The sequence below is a fragment of the Lactuca virosa genome, chromosome 8 (assembly GCF_052849685.1).
Source record: "Lactuca virosa cultivar CGN04683 chromosome 8, Lactuca_virosa_CGN04683_v6, whole genome shotgun sequence".
NCBI lineage: Eukaryota > Viridiplantae > Streptophyta > Magnoliopsida > Asterales > Asteraceae > Lactuca > Lactuca virosa.
In genome coordinates, this window is record NC_136433.1 from 11418751 (window position 1) to 11433620 (window position 14870).

The following is a 14870-nucleotide window of genomic DNA, read 5'->3' on the forward strand; positions in this document are numbered from 1 at the left end:
CGTTAGCCAAACGGGTAGGACAATGACTTTAATTCTCATTAAAAGTATAATGATTATTATAAAGTAACTAAATGTTTTATAAATTCCCAATCTTAGTTACTTTAGGAAAATGTGAAAATGGTGCTAACCCATGAAATTAACACTTTGTACCTTACCAAGTCGTTTTACCTTTAGTACCCATGAAATCAATCATACTATATCAATCATTCAATCGTATCACTCACATAAGGTGAGTTCATACCCCTACAAATTACAGTGTTATATGCTTTTAAATGCTTTTAAGGGGGAGAATACAAGTAGAACACGATATAATTATGTTAACCACTTACATGTGAAAACATAAAACAAAAGGATTTCTTATACTCAAACACTTGTTAAAACCATTTTAAAACTATTCGTAGATTTCCGTTTATATCAAAATCATATTCGTGTATCTATTTATGTATAAGTATGCTTTAACGGACTTAGGACTATTCCTAAATACCTTGACTCCTGTTCCTTGTTTGGTTGTGGGCTAAGGGTAGGATCACTAGTCCGACTGTCGGCTAAATCATAGTTATACTCATTGAATACATACATTAATATTAAACCCATTTTTAAGGAACATACTAACTCAGTTGCTTATGTTGAACAATTGAGTCTTTTCTACAAATTAGTAACAGTTCAAACAAACATACTAGTAAACTATAATAGGTATAGTTTAGAGGATTTCTACATACTATTTCTAGATCAGAGAAACATACATGAGTCAGTACATACATACTATAACAAGAACCAGAAGGAATATACATACTATAACAAGAACAAGAAGGAATATACATACTATAACAAGAACCAGAAGGAATATACATACTATAACAAGAACCAGAAGGAATATACATACTATAACAAGAACCAGAAGGAACATACATACTATAACAAAAACAAGATAACTAAAATGTGAGATGTTATTTCATGGCATGGCAATATCCTTGCTATGTCACGTTTTATAACCAGAGTCTCCTGGAGGGAGAGCGTGAGTTTGTGTATAGATCTATACTGGATTGACAATCCTACACCTTGCTGCTAGCTACAGTAGGACATGCAAGTCTACGGGTGACAAATGTCATATCATTTTCGACGCCTGAAGAACGTCGTGTTTTATACTAGTCAATCAAGCATGGTTATAACCTTAATCACATTTTAACCTTAAATTAACCAGTTTAGTTACAAGGTAGTTAATGCATCAGTAGTGTATTTTATATAACACTACTGTAAATCTTCATTTTCCATTTACATTCATACAGTGATATCCTCACATGAGAAATGCATACTATTTTTCAAGTAAAGATAGTTACCTATATGGAAAAACATACATTTATACTATTTCAAGTACAAACATACATTTTATACTTTATTCAAGAGAACAGAGCATACAAACAGTTGAGTCTTGGTAGAAGACTACTTTTCATTTTAGAAGAAAATATAGGATTTTCTGGAAATTATACAAACATTTTCATTATACATATACAAACATTTTCATGAAACAAATGCAAACACTTGACACAAAAATACTTATGCACTCACTCAAGTTTTATGTTGATACTCTCTTTCAAAATAACTTGTATTCTCAGGTCACCAGTAGACAGGTACACTAGACCAAGTTTTTGAGAAGACGGAGCATGTTCAATACTCGTCTTATATTTTGTTAAATATACATTTTTGGTGTTATACAACTATTCACAGAACACACATGTATTAACTATTTTATTAATGTAATGGATGTTGTTGCTTGTTTTACTATTGTGCAATGTTATGATACTCTACATGACGTCCTCCGCCCCCGAACGTTTCCGCCGTTCTGGTTTAGGGGTGTGACATCGTCTCATGTTTTTCTACTTTTCAGTTATTTGTATTCAACTCTTGAACAAACAGAGTTTTTGTAAACAATGTAATACTTGAATTCTCAATGTATGAATGTTTATGTTGCTATGTTTCATTACTATTCAATTGTTATGATACTGTACATGAAGTCACTCCATCCGCCCTCAAACGTTTCCGCCGTTCTGATTTGGGAGTGTGACAATGCGGTTGTGATATCAGCCTTTTGGTGCCTTTAGAATTTTCGAAATTCCATCATTTTTGGAACGGTGTTGCCTAGGAAATCTCTTATTTTTTATGATATTGTTGAAAGAGCATTTTTTTTTTGGATTTCTAATAGATGTAGAAAAACTAAGCTTGTTTGGACTGCTTGACTCCATAATCCTGCTTTAGCTTTTATTATGTTGTAATGTTTCTTTTTCTAGCTTCTTGTTAGTTGTTTATAAAATTTTCCGCCTATCCACAAAAAAATGTAATACGTTGTTTTATTTTAGAATTGCAAATAATATATTAATATACTATATAAATTAACCAGTGGTTGCATTTTTTTCATGTATCTAGAGATATTGTAAAGTTGCATTTTTTTCATGTACATAAAAAAATCAAAAAATAGTAAAACACTCCATAACACGTGGTTCAGGTGCATGGAAAATACAAATCAACTGCAAGTCAGTTTATCAAAACCCAACTTTTTCCAAAATTTAAATTTAAATATAAAATAAACAAATAAAAAGGTCACACTCTTTTTGTCATGTTCTCCACGAGCTCACGCATTAAGAAACGCAAAGAACACAGAAATGGACATATGCAGTAGAAGACTTCATTTGTCTTCATAAACACCCAAAAAACCCTAATTTCATCCCCCATTTGCACCTTCTTGCACTCCATAAACTCCATTATTCTGTCAAATCTCCTGCTTACTCAGGTTCCCATTCATCACCTTCCTCAATTTGTTTCTTTCGCATGCATTTGTGTGTGCGGATTTGTATGTTTTTATGAAAAAAAAAAACTTTTCTAGCTTTGGTAACAGTGACAGCCACCTATATTGAAGACGTTTAATTGTGCTGTTATTGCAGCTTTGGTTGTTTAATCGTTCGAAGCAACTTTTTATTCATTGTTGTGTGTGTGATGAAGACACGTTTTTAGCTTTTAAATGTTCAAATTGTGCAATTATTTGGGGCATTTCTAATGAATTGTACTGGAAAATGTTGCAGAGATGAAATAGTACGATTTCATAGGCCTTAATGCTAGTTCAGAGGTTCAAAATCGTGGTCCGGTCATCGATAATTGGCTTCCATTACTGACTTACTGTCATTTTGGACTGCGTCTATTATTTGACTCTCTCTCTCTCTCTCTCTCTCTCTCTCTCATAAGCACACACATTCCTTCACTCAGTTCGTTTCTGCGAATTTGTTGAATGAGAAAAAAGGGAGGAAAAGAGGGGAAAATGGGAAGACTACCATGTTGCGATAAAGGCGAGGTGAAAAAAGGTGCTTGGACCCCTGAAGAAGACAGGATACTTCTCGATTATATTACTAAGAACGGCCATGGCACTTGGCGTTCTTTCCCTAAACTTGCAGGTTCTCTCTCTCTCTCTCTCTCTCTCTCTCTCTCTCTCACTATGCTTTTTCACATTCGACCCCAAATCTAGCTGTTGAGACGAATTTTCACTTTCGTGAAGCGATGATCAGATTGGTGGTAAAGTTATTATCCAGATCTCGTATGTGTCCCCACTAATGGTGTTCATGGAAGCTTTATCCAAACACACGACCTAAGGTTGCCTCTATAGAAATTGTGGATTGTCCTTTGATCATCTCAATATTTCTTTTGCCAAAAAAGTTGTGAACCGCGGAGTAATTGCTTGAATGTACAAGTTACTTAATTCATGACCCATGGAATAAAAATATATTGAGATCAAGACAACCCTAAAAACAATAAGAATCAGACACCAAATTCTGAATATACACACATGACAATAAATACCAAATCAGTCCCTATGTAGACAGCCTTTCCCTGAATCAATAGGACCACTGCCCAATGCACATACACTCATAAATAGGGTACACCCATTAATTAAGAAATGGCAAATCATTATCTTTTTCCGGCAGGTCTCCGGCGATGTGGAAAAAGCTGTAGGCTGAGATGGACAAACTATCTTCGTCCTGATATAAAACGTGGTGCTTTCACTTTTGAAGAAGAGCAAACCATTTTCCAGCTGCATACCTTGCTTGGTAACAAGTAATCAACCACTTCACTAACTCTTAACTCTCTTTATTTAAATATTTTCTTTTTTCCTCTTTATTAAGTTCTGTATGGGTAAAGTGGAGATTAAGTCAAAAAAAAATTATATAATATGCAGGTGGGCAGCTATAGCATCAAGGCTGCCAGGAAGAACAGACAACGAGATAAAAAACTACTGGAACTCTCATTTAAGGAAACGCATCCCAAATTTACAAGCCAACTCAGATTCCATGTCAGCAGAAGATATAAAACCCAAGCTCTTGTCAACCAGCCACATGGCAGAATGGGAGAGTGCCAGGGTGGAGGCGATGGATCCCATTGTTACTGGTGGAGGCGATTGTGACTACTTTATGAAAGCATGGAATTCTGTAGGTGGTGATGCGTTTCAAAGAGGAAAGGAATTGGAATTGGTGATTAAAGTGGAATCGGAATCGGTGATTACAATGCAAGCTGAGGAGGGGACGAATAGTAATTCCTACTCTCCAAACTCTTATAAAACAGAGAAATCATCTGATATAACGTTGGACCTGTTGCTTGATTTTCCAAATGAAGGGGAATATCTAGAATATTTAAATGATAATTCGGCTTAGAAAATGTTTGGTTGTTTGTAATCGGTAATCCTTCTTACTTATTTACTCTAAGACTTGTTAGGAATCTGAAACTTCTTGATAGAAATGTTACTTTTGAAACTTGGTTGTTACATATGTATATATTTTATTTTGTTCTAGGTACAAAATGCACACAAAAAATAATAATAATCAAAACATGAAATCATGAAATCAATCTTTTACAATACACAAATAAACAAAACTTTAAAAGATTTGCAAAGAAGCTTTGTTATTTAGAAAACCATCTGAGTAGTTTCTTAGGGGTAGCTCCAGTAGCACGACACTTAGCTGCAAGCTCTTCTGCTTTCAATACATCTTCTCCACGTTTGGCTTCTGTGTTTGCCCTCTTTTCTTCTGCTGTTTTGTGAAGGAGAGCTACTTTGTTCTTCATCTTCTCTATGTATTTAGCCTTTTTCTTCTCCAGAGTCTCCTGTTTATCAAAAACTTGAAGAATCAATATAACTAAATGAAGAAGATCGTTAACATCGTTGTTTTGGGAATTGAAATTGAGCAATTGACCTCGATCTTTTTCAATTCAGCTTCCAGTTCTGCTCTTTTGCTGTTCTCCCATGCTCCAATGGCAGCTAGCTTCTTCTCGGCTCTATTCAACATTCCAGAGTTTTAAAATTTTTTAATCGAGCTTCTGATTTTATGTTTTATGCTATATGTTTGTAGATTTCTTACTTGTTATCGATTTTGGATCTCTCGCTCTCTTCCCATGCTTTGATGAGTGCGCCTTTCTTCTCTGTTGCGACTCGAGCTAGGACAACATCTGATTATAATTTATAAAAACGATAAAATCAAATATCAAAAATCAAAACCAGGCTTCGATTCTGATTCTCAACAAATTAATTATGATTTACGAGTAATGAAACAGAGAATTGATGAACGATGATGCTACCTCTGTCCACCGAACCCTCTGTTGGTTTCTCCTCGCAAGGCTCTGACTCTGGCATATAAACAAACAGTTAGAGTGCATCTGTGCATCAACTTTACGCTGTAGATATCACAGATAAAATGAGACTTACTTTCTTCAACGGAAACGGTTTTGGCTTCATCGGTGGGTTTTTCCTCAGGAACGGGAGGTGTGTTCTCCACGACGGTGGGTGGAGGAGGAGGCGGTGGCTCAGCCACGCACTCGGGTTCGACCTCTACCTTCTTTGCTTCTTCAACAGCCATATTTTGTTGATTTACAGTTGAGGTGTAGAAAATTGAGGGTTTATGAGTTTGTGGGGATTGATGGAGTGGGAGGTTTAAGATTTATAGACTGCAGGATTTGGAATGAGCTGGTGACACCTGCCATTAACAGACTGTTCCTTGTGTAATGTGTTTGTTTATCGGTTTTCTTCCAATCGTGTTTGAGGAATAAATCGAATAAACACTCTGTTGTTTATCACCTCATGTCATCTCTCATTTCGTCGTCAATGCCTCTGAGAATATAAATTCGTGTTGTCACAAATAAAAATTTGATAGTTTTCGATACTTGCCATGCAGACCATGTCAATTCTGTTTTTGTTTGCTTCTTATTATCTTGTTCTTGTTAAGAGTTTGAATCTAAAATATGTCAACAAGAAAGATCTCCTAAAAACGTAATTCTTTTTATATTATACAAGAGTAAATATTATAATTATAAAATAAGGTATAGCATATATATATAATACATAAATTATACTAAGATGTCCGTTTTTAATACAAAGGTTGGTGAGTTGTTGGCTCCCTCATTCCAGTGTTCCACCTTTACTTAATCGTACCCAACAACTAATCAAGGCTCATCGTGGCCTCGTTTTAGTTTTTAAAACTAATTTATAATAATATAACAAACATGATTCCCTTGAAAATATGGGTTAAATTTTATAATTGACGATGCATTTTTATTAGTTTTTGATTTGGTTAAGGAAATATGAAATTTATCAAGAATGACATCTTGGTAAATTCTTATGCTTGCATTGAAACGTAATTGACTATCACTCGAGCCCGAGGACATTTAGTTTATACCAATGATTTTTTCTAGACTCACATAAATTATTGTCATATTTATATAATTAATTTGAGTAGTTGTAAACGAGAAAGAGTTGTACTTATAGGAAAAGATTTTTGTTACAAAGGTCATTGTATACAACCATGTTCTCATTAACCACAATTTTTGTTTTTGTTCCTTATATGCTATTATATTTTGGATTTTTTTTTATTTTGGGCGATTGGGTGGTCACCAACAAGTTATGGTGATGTATCGGTTTTGCTAACATAATTTTTTTTTTCTCGGTTTACATTTAACCCCAACATTTACACATCACTTTGTGTTTAGCCACAACATTTTTATGTTCTCCATTTGCCATTATTTTTTGGATTTCTTTTTTTCGTTTTTAGCCCTTGACCCTTAAAATGAAAAAGAAAGAGACGTCGAAGGCAAGAGCCGAAACCGCAACTTCTCATTGATGGGCAGTGCGTGTTAGCTAATAAGCCAATTGCTTCTTCTCTTCGTGTATTACTAGTGTTTATTGTATTTAATGTATACATATATTTTAAAATAAGGAAAAACACCTAATGTAAATCTCAAATCTGTGACATCTAATAAACAATACAACATGTTAATCTATTATCCAATCAAATTTGTTAATTCATTGGTAATTCATCTAAGAAACAACTAGCTATTTCTAATGACATATTCGTTAAAAAACCAAAGAAATGAGATCATATATGTTGAGAAACTAAATTGTTGGCTATATATAATGGCATATTTATTAATGCATTTTTAACTTGTTGACTCGAATTATGATGGGATGACAACTAAATAAGTCTTTATGCCATAACAAAGAGAGCCTTTAGCTCTCTCTCTCTCTCTCTCTCTCTCTCTCTCTCTCTCTCTCTCTCTCTCTCTCTCTCTCTCTCTCTCTCTTAAGAAAAGTCGCGAATCAGCGCCTTATAGTAGCACCCAAAACAACAGCCAAGAAATACACGATTTCTTAACAATTATGTCATTAGAAATATCTAATTGTTTCTTAAATGAATTACGAATGAATTAACAATTTTGATTGGCTCAAAGATTAACACGTCACATTGTTTATTAGATGTCCTACATTCGATACTTACACTAGGTTTTTTCCTTCATTTTATAATATATTAGCTAACACATCACCATAACCTTTTGGTGACCGCCCAAGTACCTAAAGATGAAATTTTTTTCAAAATATAATGACATATAGCTAACAAAAACAAAATTTGGGGTTAAAACAGAACATGGTTGTATACATAATGACTTTTGTGGCATTAACCCTATAGGAAAATAGAACATGGTTGTATACATATGTTAGTTAAAGAACAAATGATAAACGGAAACATATCTAAAGAATACGAGAAAACAGGAAAAGAACGAAATCAAAACACACAAAACACAGGGATTTAAGTGGTTCACACTATCTTGCGGTATGTTACATCCACTGTCGAACTAGAGAGAAATATTTTATTCCACACACGCGTTTCTGCTGCAATGTTACAAATATGGTCGTTCATAAGTATATAAACGAGAAAATTTGACCTAAACATCTAAAAGGCCAAGCTTGACTGAAAAAAAAGAACTAAAAAGAAATTGGCCCGCCCAGCTTACGCCTAAGATCTTGGTCTGCACCCAAAAAAATTCCAGTCTTTAAATTTCAGTCCTGATGATAAGTCTCCATATCTGACAATCTCCCGTTTGGAGGCTTGACCATCATTCAACTGCCATCCAAGTTCGTATCTTCTATAACACTCGTCTCTCTCTCTCTAGTCCTTGCATCCTCTTCAAATTCCTAGAATCCGAGTTGAAGCCATGTACAACTTCAACTTATCAGTTAGTACCACCTTAGTAAACATATCAGCTGGATTTTTTGTACCAAGGATTTTCTTCAGATTTAGTGTACCATTAGTTATCAATTCTCGTATGAAATGATATCAAATCTTTATGTGTTTCGTTCGGCTGTGAAACACCAGATTTTTTGCGAGATGTACTGCACTTTGATTCTCATAGTGGAGACACATGGTCTTCTTGTTTTATTCCCAATTCTAACAAAAAGTTCTTCAACTATATGAACTCTTAGCTCGCTTCCGCAATGTCCATATATTCCGCCTCCGTAGTTTCAAGGGCAACACTTTTGTGAAGTCTAGACATCCAACTCACTGATGTACCTCCGATAGTGAAAACATACCCAGTAGTGCTTTTTCCCGAATCCGCACATTCCCCTAAATCAACATCAACAAATCCTTACAAAACCAATTTACACTGTTGAAACATAAATCGACTTCAGAAGTACCTTTTAAGTAATGCATCAACCACTTGACCCTTTCCTAATGCTATTTACCTGGATTTGACATAAATCTTCTCACAACTCCCACTGCATGTGCAGTGTCCGGTCTGGTGCACACCATAGCATACATTAAGTTGCAAACTGTTGATGCATACATGATTTTGGCCATTTCTTCTCTGTCTTCATCATCTTTGGGGTCTGTTTCTTGGAATGTTTTATCTAGCTTCCCAAAGGTGTACTTCTTGGTTTTGCATCGGTCATGATGAACTTCTCTAGAACCTTCTGAATATACTTCTGTTGTGAAAGCTTCAAAGTTACAACAACCATGTCTCTGAAAATGCTCATCTCGAGAATTTGTTTGGCAGCTCCTAAGTCCTTCATCTCGAACTCTCTGGAGAGCTGCTGCTTCAGTCTATTGATTTCATGTATGTCTGATCCAACAACCAACATATCATCAACATATAATAAAAGAATAATGTAAGAGGACTTGAACTTCTTCAGATAACATCATTGGTCCATCTCGTATCTCGTGTACCCATTTTTTACATGGAGCTGTTGAATTTTAAATACCACTACGTTGGGGCTTGTTTCAATCCATATAAACTCTTCTTCGGTTTACACACCAGATTCTCCTTACCATTCATCTAGAAACCTTTTGGTTGGGACATGTAAATATCTTCCTCAAGGTTACCATGTAATAATGCAATCTTAACATCCATCTATTTCAGATGTAAATTTTCAGCAACCATAATACTCAAGACCAGCTGAATAGTAGTCATCTTCACAACTGACGAGAAACCTTTTACAACTAGTCTGGATTTATACCTCTTGCTACCATCAAATTCATCCTTGATTCTAAACACCCATTTATTTTGCAAATCTTTCTTTCTTGTTGGTAATTTGACCAAGGACTAGGTATGGTTCTTGTCAAGTGAATCCAACTCCTCTTTCATGTCTTTCTTCCATTTTATAGAGTCTTTCAGTTTCAGCATCTCTAGATAAGACTCTGACTCTCCATTCTCTGTCAGTAACAAGTATTTAACCGATGGAGAATATTTGCTAGTGGATCTCCGATCTCTGGTTGATCTTATGAGATTCAGAGTTTCAATATCTGTCTGATTTGGAGCTTCATATTTTAACTGATCTGGGATTTTGGTTTCCGAGTCTTCATCGTCTTCAGAACTCCCATTGACTTTAGTATTTACTGTCTCTCCATCACTCCCACTATTTTCTGAGCCTTCACCTGTTTCAGGTTGTAAAACATCAGCATCATTCAATTCTTCGAACACCGCCTTCTGACTTCATTTGCTTTTGCTTAGAGCTGTAGCTAGATCATCTTTATAGAGGGCATCTTCATTAAAATTGACATCTCTACTCATGATCACTTTCATGGTTTGGTTATCCCATCATCTATAGCCCATATCATCCAACCCGTACCCGATAAAGATACACTTCTTAGCTTTGCTTTAAGTTTGTCTTTTTATGCATTTTTAACCTTGATATAAGCATTACAACCATAAACTTTAAGGTGAGAGAGAGATACTTCCCTTTTCTTCCATTCCTCTTCTGGAATTTTAAACCCAATGGGGACTGAGGGTCTACAATTTATAAGGTAAGCAATTGTGCTCACTGCGTCTGCCCAGAACATTTTTGGCATCCCTGAATGTAACCTCATGCTCTTCACCCTCTCGTTTAATGTTTTGTTCATCCTCTCTGCAACACTGTTGTGTTGAGGTGTTTCTGGCACAGTCTTCAACATTCTGATCCCGTATTTTGCATAGTAGTCGGTAAACTCCTTGATGCTATATTCACCCTTATTATCTGACTTTATACATTTTATCTTCAGATTCGGCTTGTTCTCCACAACAACTTTGAACCTTTTAAAAGTACAGAAAACGTCATATTTATTTTTTAGAAAGTAAACCCATACCTATGGGTGTAAACGAGCCGAATCGAGCCAAGTAGTACCAGGCTCGAAGCTCGATTCGACAAAAACACTTGAGCTTGAAATTCGACTCAAACTCGGTGGAGCCTACATTTTCAAAATCGAACTCGAGCTCGTGAAATACTCGATACTATCAAGCTCGACTCGATTAAATATAACAAAGTAAAAAAAATACAAATTTATGTAAATACATTAAAAATAGGATTAACTGTAAATTTTAAAACATTTCACATGTTTTTACATATTCCAAACTAGCCAAAAAACCAAAAGAAATTAATCACCCATCAAAACAATAGCATTCCAACATAAAAAAAACTGGAAAACATTCAATTTCCACAATAAGATCAATTAAAAAATAAAACAGGTTCCCCAACATCCATTCAACCATGAACATGTTTCAATAGCAGCAAAAAAACTATTTAGCTAACAAAATAAAACCAAAGCAACCTTCAATACCTGTCAAACAACAATAAATTAAACAACAAACATCAAAATTCAAAACACCACCAAAAAACAACAAAAACAACATTTTAACAAAAAAAACAACATTTTAACAAAAAAAACAACAAGAAAAATATTCATGCATTTTAAATGTATGCTAAAAGAGTACTTACTTCTCATGCATATATCAAGGAATGGGTAGATTGATCTCAATTTGTTGATTCTCATTCTGAAATGCATAAACACGAAAATAATAAATATATTTGAATTCAAAAAATAATGATAAACAAATAAATCATGTCTTGTTCTTTCTTTTCAATCCATGGAGGCTTCGACACCAATCTCATCCACAAAGCAAGACTTGTACTGTTTCAGGACTCAATGATGCTCTATATAAGTCAATACCTCTACTACCCGCACTAAAAGTAGTTGTTGATGCAACAATAGTGATAATGATAGCTAGTATATCTCGATCCATGCATGACAATATACGATCCTTTAACGAATTTGGCTGCCACCACTATAAAGTATCAAATGGTGTTGGACCAAAATCACAAATATAACAACCCTCCTCAAGATAATTATCTAAATATGATTTTTGTGGCTGAATATTTTCAATTATCCTTACAAATTGAGCAAACTTGGACCAATCGGAAGATGAAGGTTGAATGTTGACATTGTTTCAACCTAAACCAACAACAGTTTCACCATTTTCAGAGTAAAAATCATCCATATATTCTCCATACAAGTAATATAAAGATTTTTTTCACTTTGTCTATTTTTTCATGAGCTTCATTTTCGGGATACATCCTAGGAAAGCAAAACTCAATAACCCTCATTTTGCACCTACGATCTAAAATGGCACCAATCAGCATCATCAAGTTGCACTCTCCACAATACTTATCAATATTTTGTTTCATGCACCCAACCATGTCATGAACAAACTTATCTTTGTTGGGATCTTGAAACCTATTATCCAAAAAAACTTTGATTCTATAAACTTCATTAAGATATAAGTTTGAAGTCGGATACTCACTCCTAGAGACAATATTAGTTGTAGAGTTAAAAACTTCTAAAATTTCACATACCTTTTCCACCTTCAACCAATCTTCATTACTGGGACAACTAAGGTAGTGTGGTTCTCTTTCTTTAAACATTGGAAACACATCTTTAAATTTGATTGCAACAGCCAACATCTCATATGTGGAATTCCATCTTCTCTTGGATTCAAGAATAAGTTTTCTATGTGGTAATTACAACCGTTTTACAATCTCAGAAAAAAGTTAAGTCTTCATTCATTTTGATTGATAAATGTCACGCTATCATGTATATCCTCAATAATATAGATAATCTTATAAAGTCCATGTTGAACCACAAGATTCAAGATGTGTGCACAATAACTTACGTGAAAAATCTTTCCTCCGCAAGGCAACCTCTTAGTCTTTCAGAAAGTTTCACTTAAGATCCTAATAGCCGAATCATTATTTGAGGCATTTTCGACTGAAATAGTAAAAACCTTATTCTCGATGCACCAATCCTTCAAACACTTGTAAAGGTTGTCAACAATCTCAACACCACGACGAGGAGGCAGTAAGTGAACAAAGTTAAGAACACGCTTCTGCAAATGCTAATTAGAATCGACAAAATGGCTAGTAAGAGCCATATTTTCGATCTTATTGGTAGACTTCCACATATCTGTGGTCACACTAATCTTTGAAATAGATTTTAGCAAATCCTTCAAATTCTTCTTTTCTATATCGTAAACTATTTCACAATCTTTTTTGATAGAAATGCGTGAGACGGTCTCCTATTCAAGCATTCCACGACTTTGCATCATGTTAAATCCCTCCTCCTCAACAATTATGAAATGATGCTCATGCATTAGTATCCAATGGGCAATTGATTCTCTCATTTTCATCATATCAAAATTTCCATCAGTAAGGGCGGGAGGGAAATGTTGTGAGTTACTACCTGAATCAACTGGTTGAAAAATGATCTTCTATTGTTGCTTGTCATGGAGTATTTTTGGGAGACATTTATTCAAGTGTCGTCCCAAATGACTGGTACTCTTGCTTGATAGTAGAGAGAGTCTACTTTTACAATGTATGCACTCTGCTTTTATAGTCCCATCAAATATCACAACTTCTGTAAAATCTTCCCATACTGGTGAAGCATTTGCCCTCTTTTTCCTTTCAAAATGGAAATTCTCCTCTACTTTGTCTTATATACTATTAGTCTTTTGGTCATTAACTGAACCGATGTTATGTTTTTGAGATTTTGAACTGGTGTTATGTTGTTGTGAGTTTGATGTAACTTCTGGAGGTGAAGATAATTCCATGTCTGCAACCACAAGTGAAGATAATGAGTTTTTATATGACAGGGAGAGGAGAAAAGAAACATCTTCCAAATCATATAACGAGGTATATAAATTGCTCTGTAAAATATATGTGTATCAAATTGGTAGATGTTCCTTCACATATACAAATTATACGATAGAAGTAGAAGTATAAACTAAATACAGTAGCAAAAGGAACGGAAAAGAAATCGAAATTCGGAAATACACAGTAGAAAAAAAACCTGTTAAAAGTCAAAAATTAATGTGCAATGCTTGGAGTGTTCTTAGTGCATCTTGGAGAAGAAAGAGCTCTTTGGAAAAGTGTTGGTTGCATTGGAGCTTGTAGATCCAGACTTCGTTAACCTTGGTCTTTCTTCTTGAGGTATAAAGCTTGGATCTTGATGATGCATTTGTTAGATCTAGCTAGTTTAAGATGTTATGAGCTTTTGGTCACTTTAGTGCATAAAGTTTAGATCTTGAAAGTTTGTGACCTTGTTATGGATAATGTTGGAAACTTTATCCATCTAACAATCATATTGATTCAGATCTAAAGGTTTGAGACTTGGACTTAATGGATTAAGTTGAAAAAGATGCACTGTTGGTCCCTTTAAGACTTAAAGACTATATCATGATTTTTTGGACCATTCTAATGGATAAACTTGGAAACTTTATCCATTATGAAGTTATTAGGAACCATAAAAATATAATTGTGGTCCTTAGTTTTCTTCCATGCATGTTCTAGGATGTCTTAATGAGTTAAGAAGTTTGGGTTTTTGGTATTGAGCACTTCCTAGCCATGCAAAGTCATAAAGTTGGAAACTTTATGACTTAAGATGTTATTTCGGGACTAGATCTGCTTTTGGTCGAAAAGACTTAATGGAATAATCTCTTAAAAAAAGTGAAGTTAGCCAGCGTACACTGGGCGTACATTGGTGTACGCCACACGTACGCGATGAGAGGTCCGATTGTGTATCTTGAGTATCCCAAGCGTAAAAGTTGAGTACGATGGGCGTACTCAGCTGAGTAAACTCGACTGACTTTTAACCTTTTGACTTTTTGACTTTCGACTTGACCAGGATTTTGACTAAGTTAGCCTAAGGGTATTTTCGGGTATGTTGAGCTGTTTTCTGAGTTTTGGTCATTATTTATTGTAAAGGTGA

General features: G+C 34.8%; 2 protein-coding genes and 1 pseudogene across 2 annotated transcripts; 1 reads left to right on the forward strand and 2 right to left on the reverse strand.

Annotated features, from left to right (window-relative positions):
- Window positions 1-2615: 2615 nt before the first annotated feature.
- On the forward strand, window positions 2616-4801 carry LOC145129192 (transcription factor MYB17-like). Its single transcript, XM_079063914.1, has 4 exons — window positions 2616-2785; window positions 3075-3440; window positions 3969-4098; window positions 4220-4801. The coding sequence occupies exons 2-4, from the start codon at window positions 3278-3280 to the stop codon at window positions 4689-4691; spliced, it is 765 nt and encodes a 254-aa protein (XP_078920040.1). The 5' UTR covers window positions 2616-2785; window positions 3075-3277; the 3' UTR covers window positions 4692-4801.
- A 49-nt stretch (window positions 4802-4850) lies between these two features.
- On the reverse strand, window positions 4851-6091 carry LOC145129193 (remorin-like). The gene is made up of 5 exons (XM_079063915.1): window positions 5738-6091; window positions 5611-5658; window positions 5394-5481; window positions 5229-5310; window positions 4851-5139 (listed from the first exon to the last, which is right to left on the reverse strand). Exons 1-5 carry the CDS (start codon window positions 5886-5888, stop codon window positions 4939-4941), a joined length of 570 nt encoding a protein of 189 aa, XP_078920041.1. The 5' UTR covers window positions 5889-6091; the 3' UTR covers window positions 4851-4938.
- Window positions 6092-11670: 5579 nt separating this feature from the next.
- LOC145130087 (zinc finger BED domain-containing protein RICESLEEPER 2-like) lies at window positions 11671-13068 on the reverse strand (annotated as a pseudogene).
- Window positions 13069-14870: the final 1802 nt, after the last annotated feature.

Excerpts from the sequence above, each read along its gene's own strand:
- LOC145129192 (XM_079063914.1), top strand. The coding sequence starts at position 3,278 with ATGAGAAAAAAGGGAGGAAAAGAGGGGAAAATGGGAAGACTACCATGT. Across the intron at positions 3,441-3,968 it reads TTCTTTCCCTAAACTTGCAG|GTCTCCGGCGATGTGGAAAA; the intron begins GTTCTCTCTCTC and ends TTTTTCCGGCAG. Across the intron at positions 4,099-4,219 it reads CATACCTTGCTTGGTAACAA|GTGGGCAGCTATAGCATCAA; the intron begins GTAATCAACCAC and ends TATAATATGCAG.
- LOC145129193 (XM_079063915.1), bottom strand. The coding sequence starts at position 5,888 with ATGGCTGTTGAAGAAGCAAAGAAGGTAGAGGTCGAACCCGAGTGCGTG. Across the intron at positions 5,482-5,610 it reads AGAGGGTTCGGTGGACAGAG|ATGTTGTCCTAGCTCGAGTC; the intron begins GTAGCATCATCG and ends AATTATAATCAG. Across the intron at positions 5,311-5,393 it reads AGATCCAAAATCGATAACAA|AGCCGAGAAGAAGCTAGCTG; the intron begins GTAAGAAATCTA and ends AATGTTGAATAG.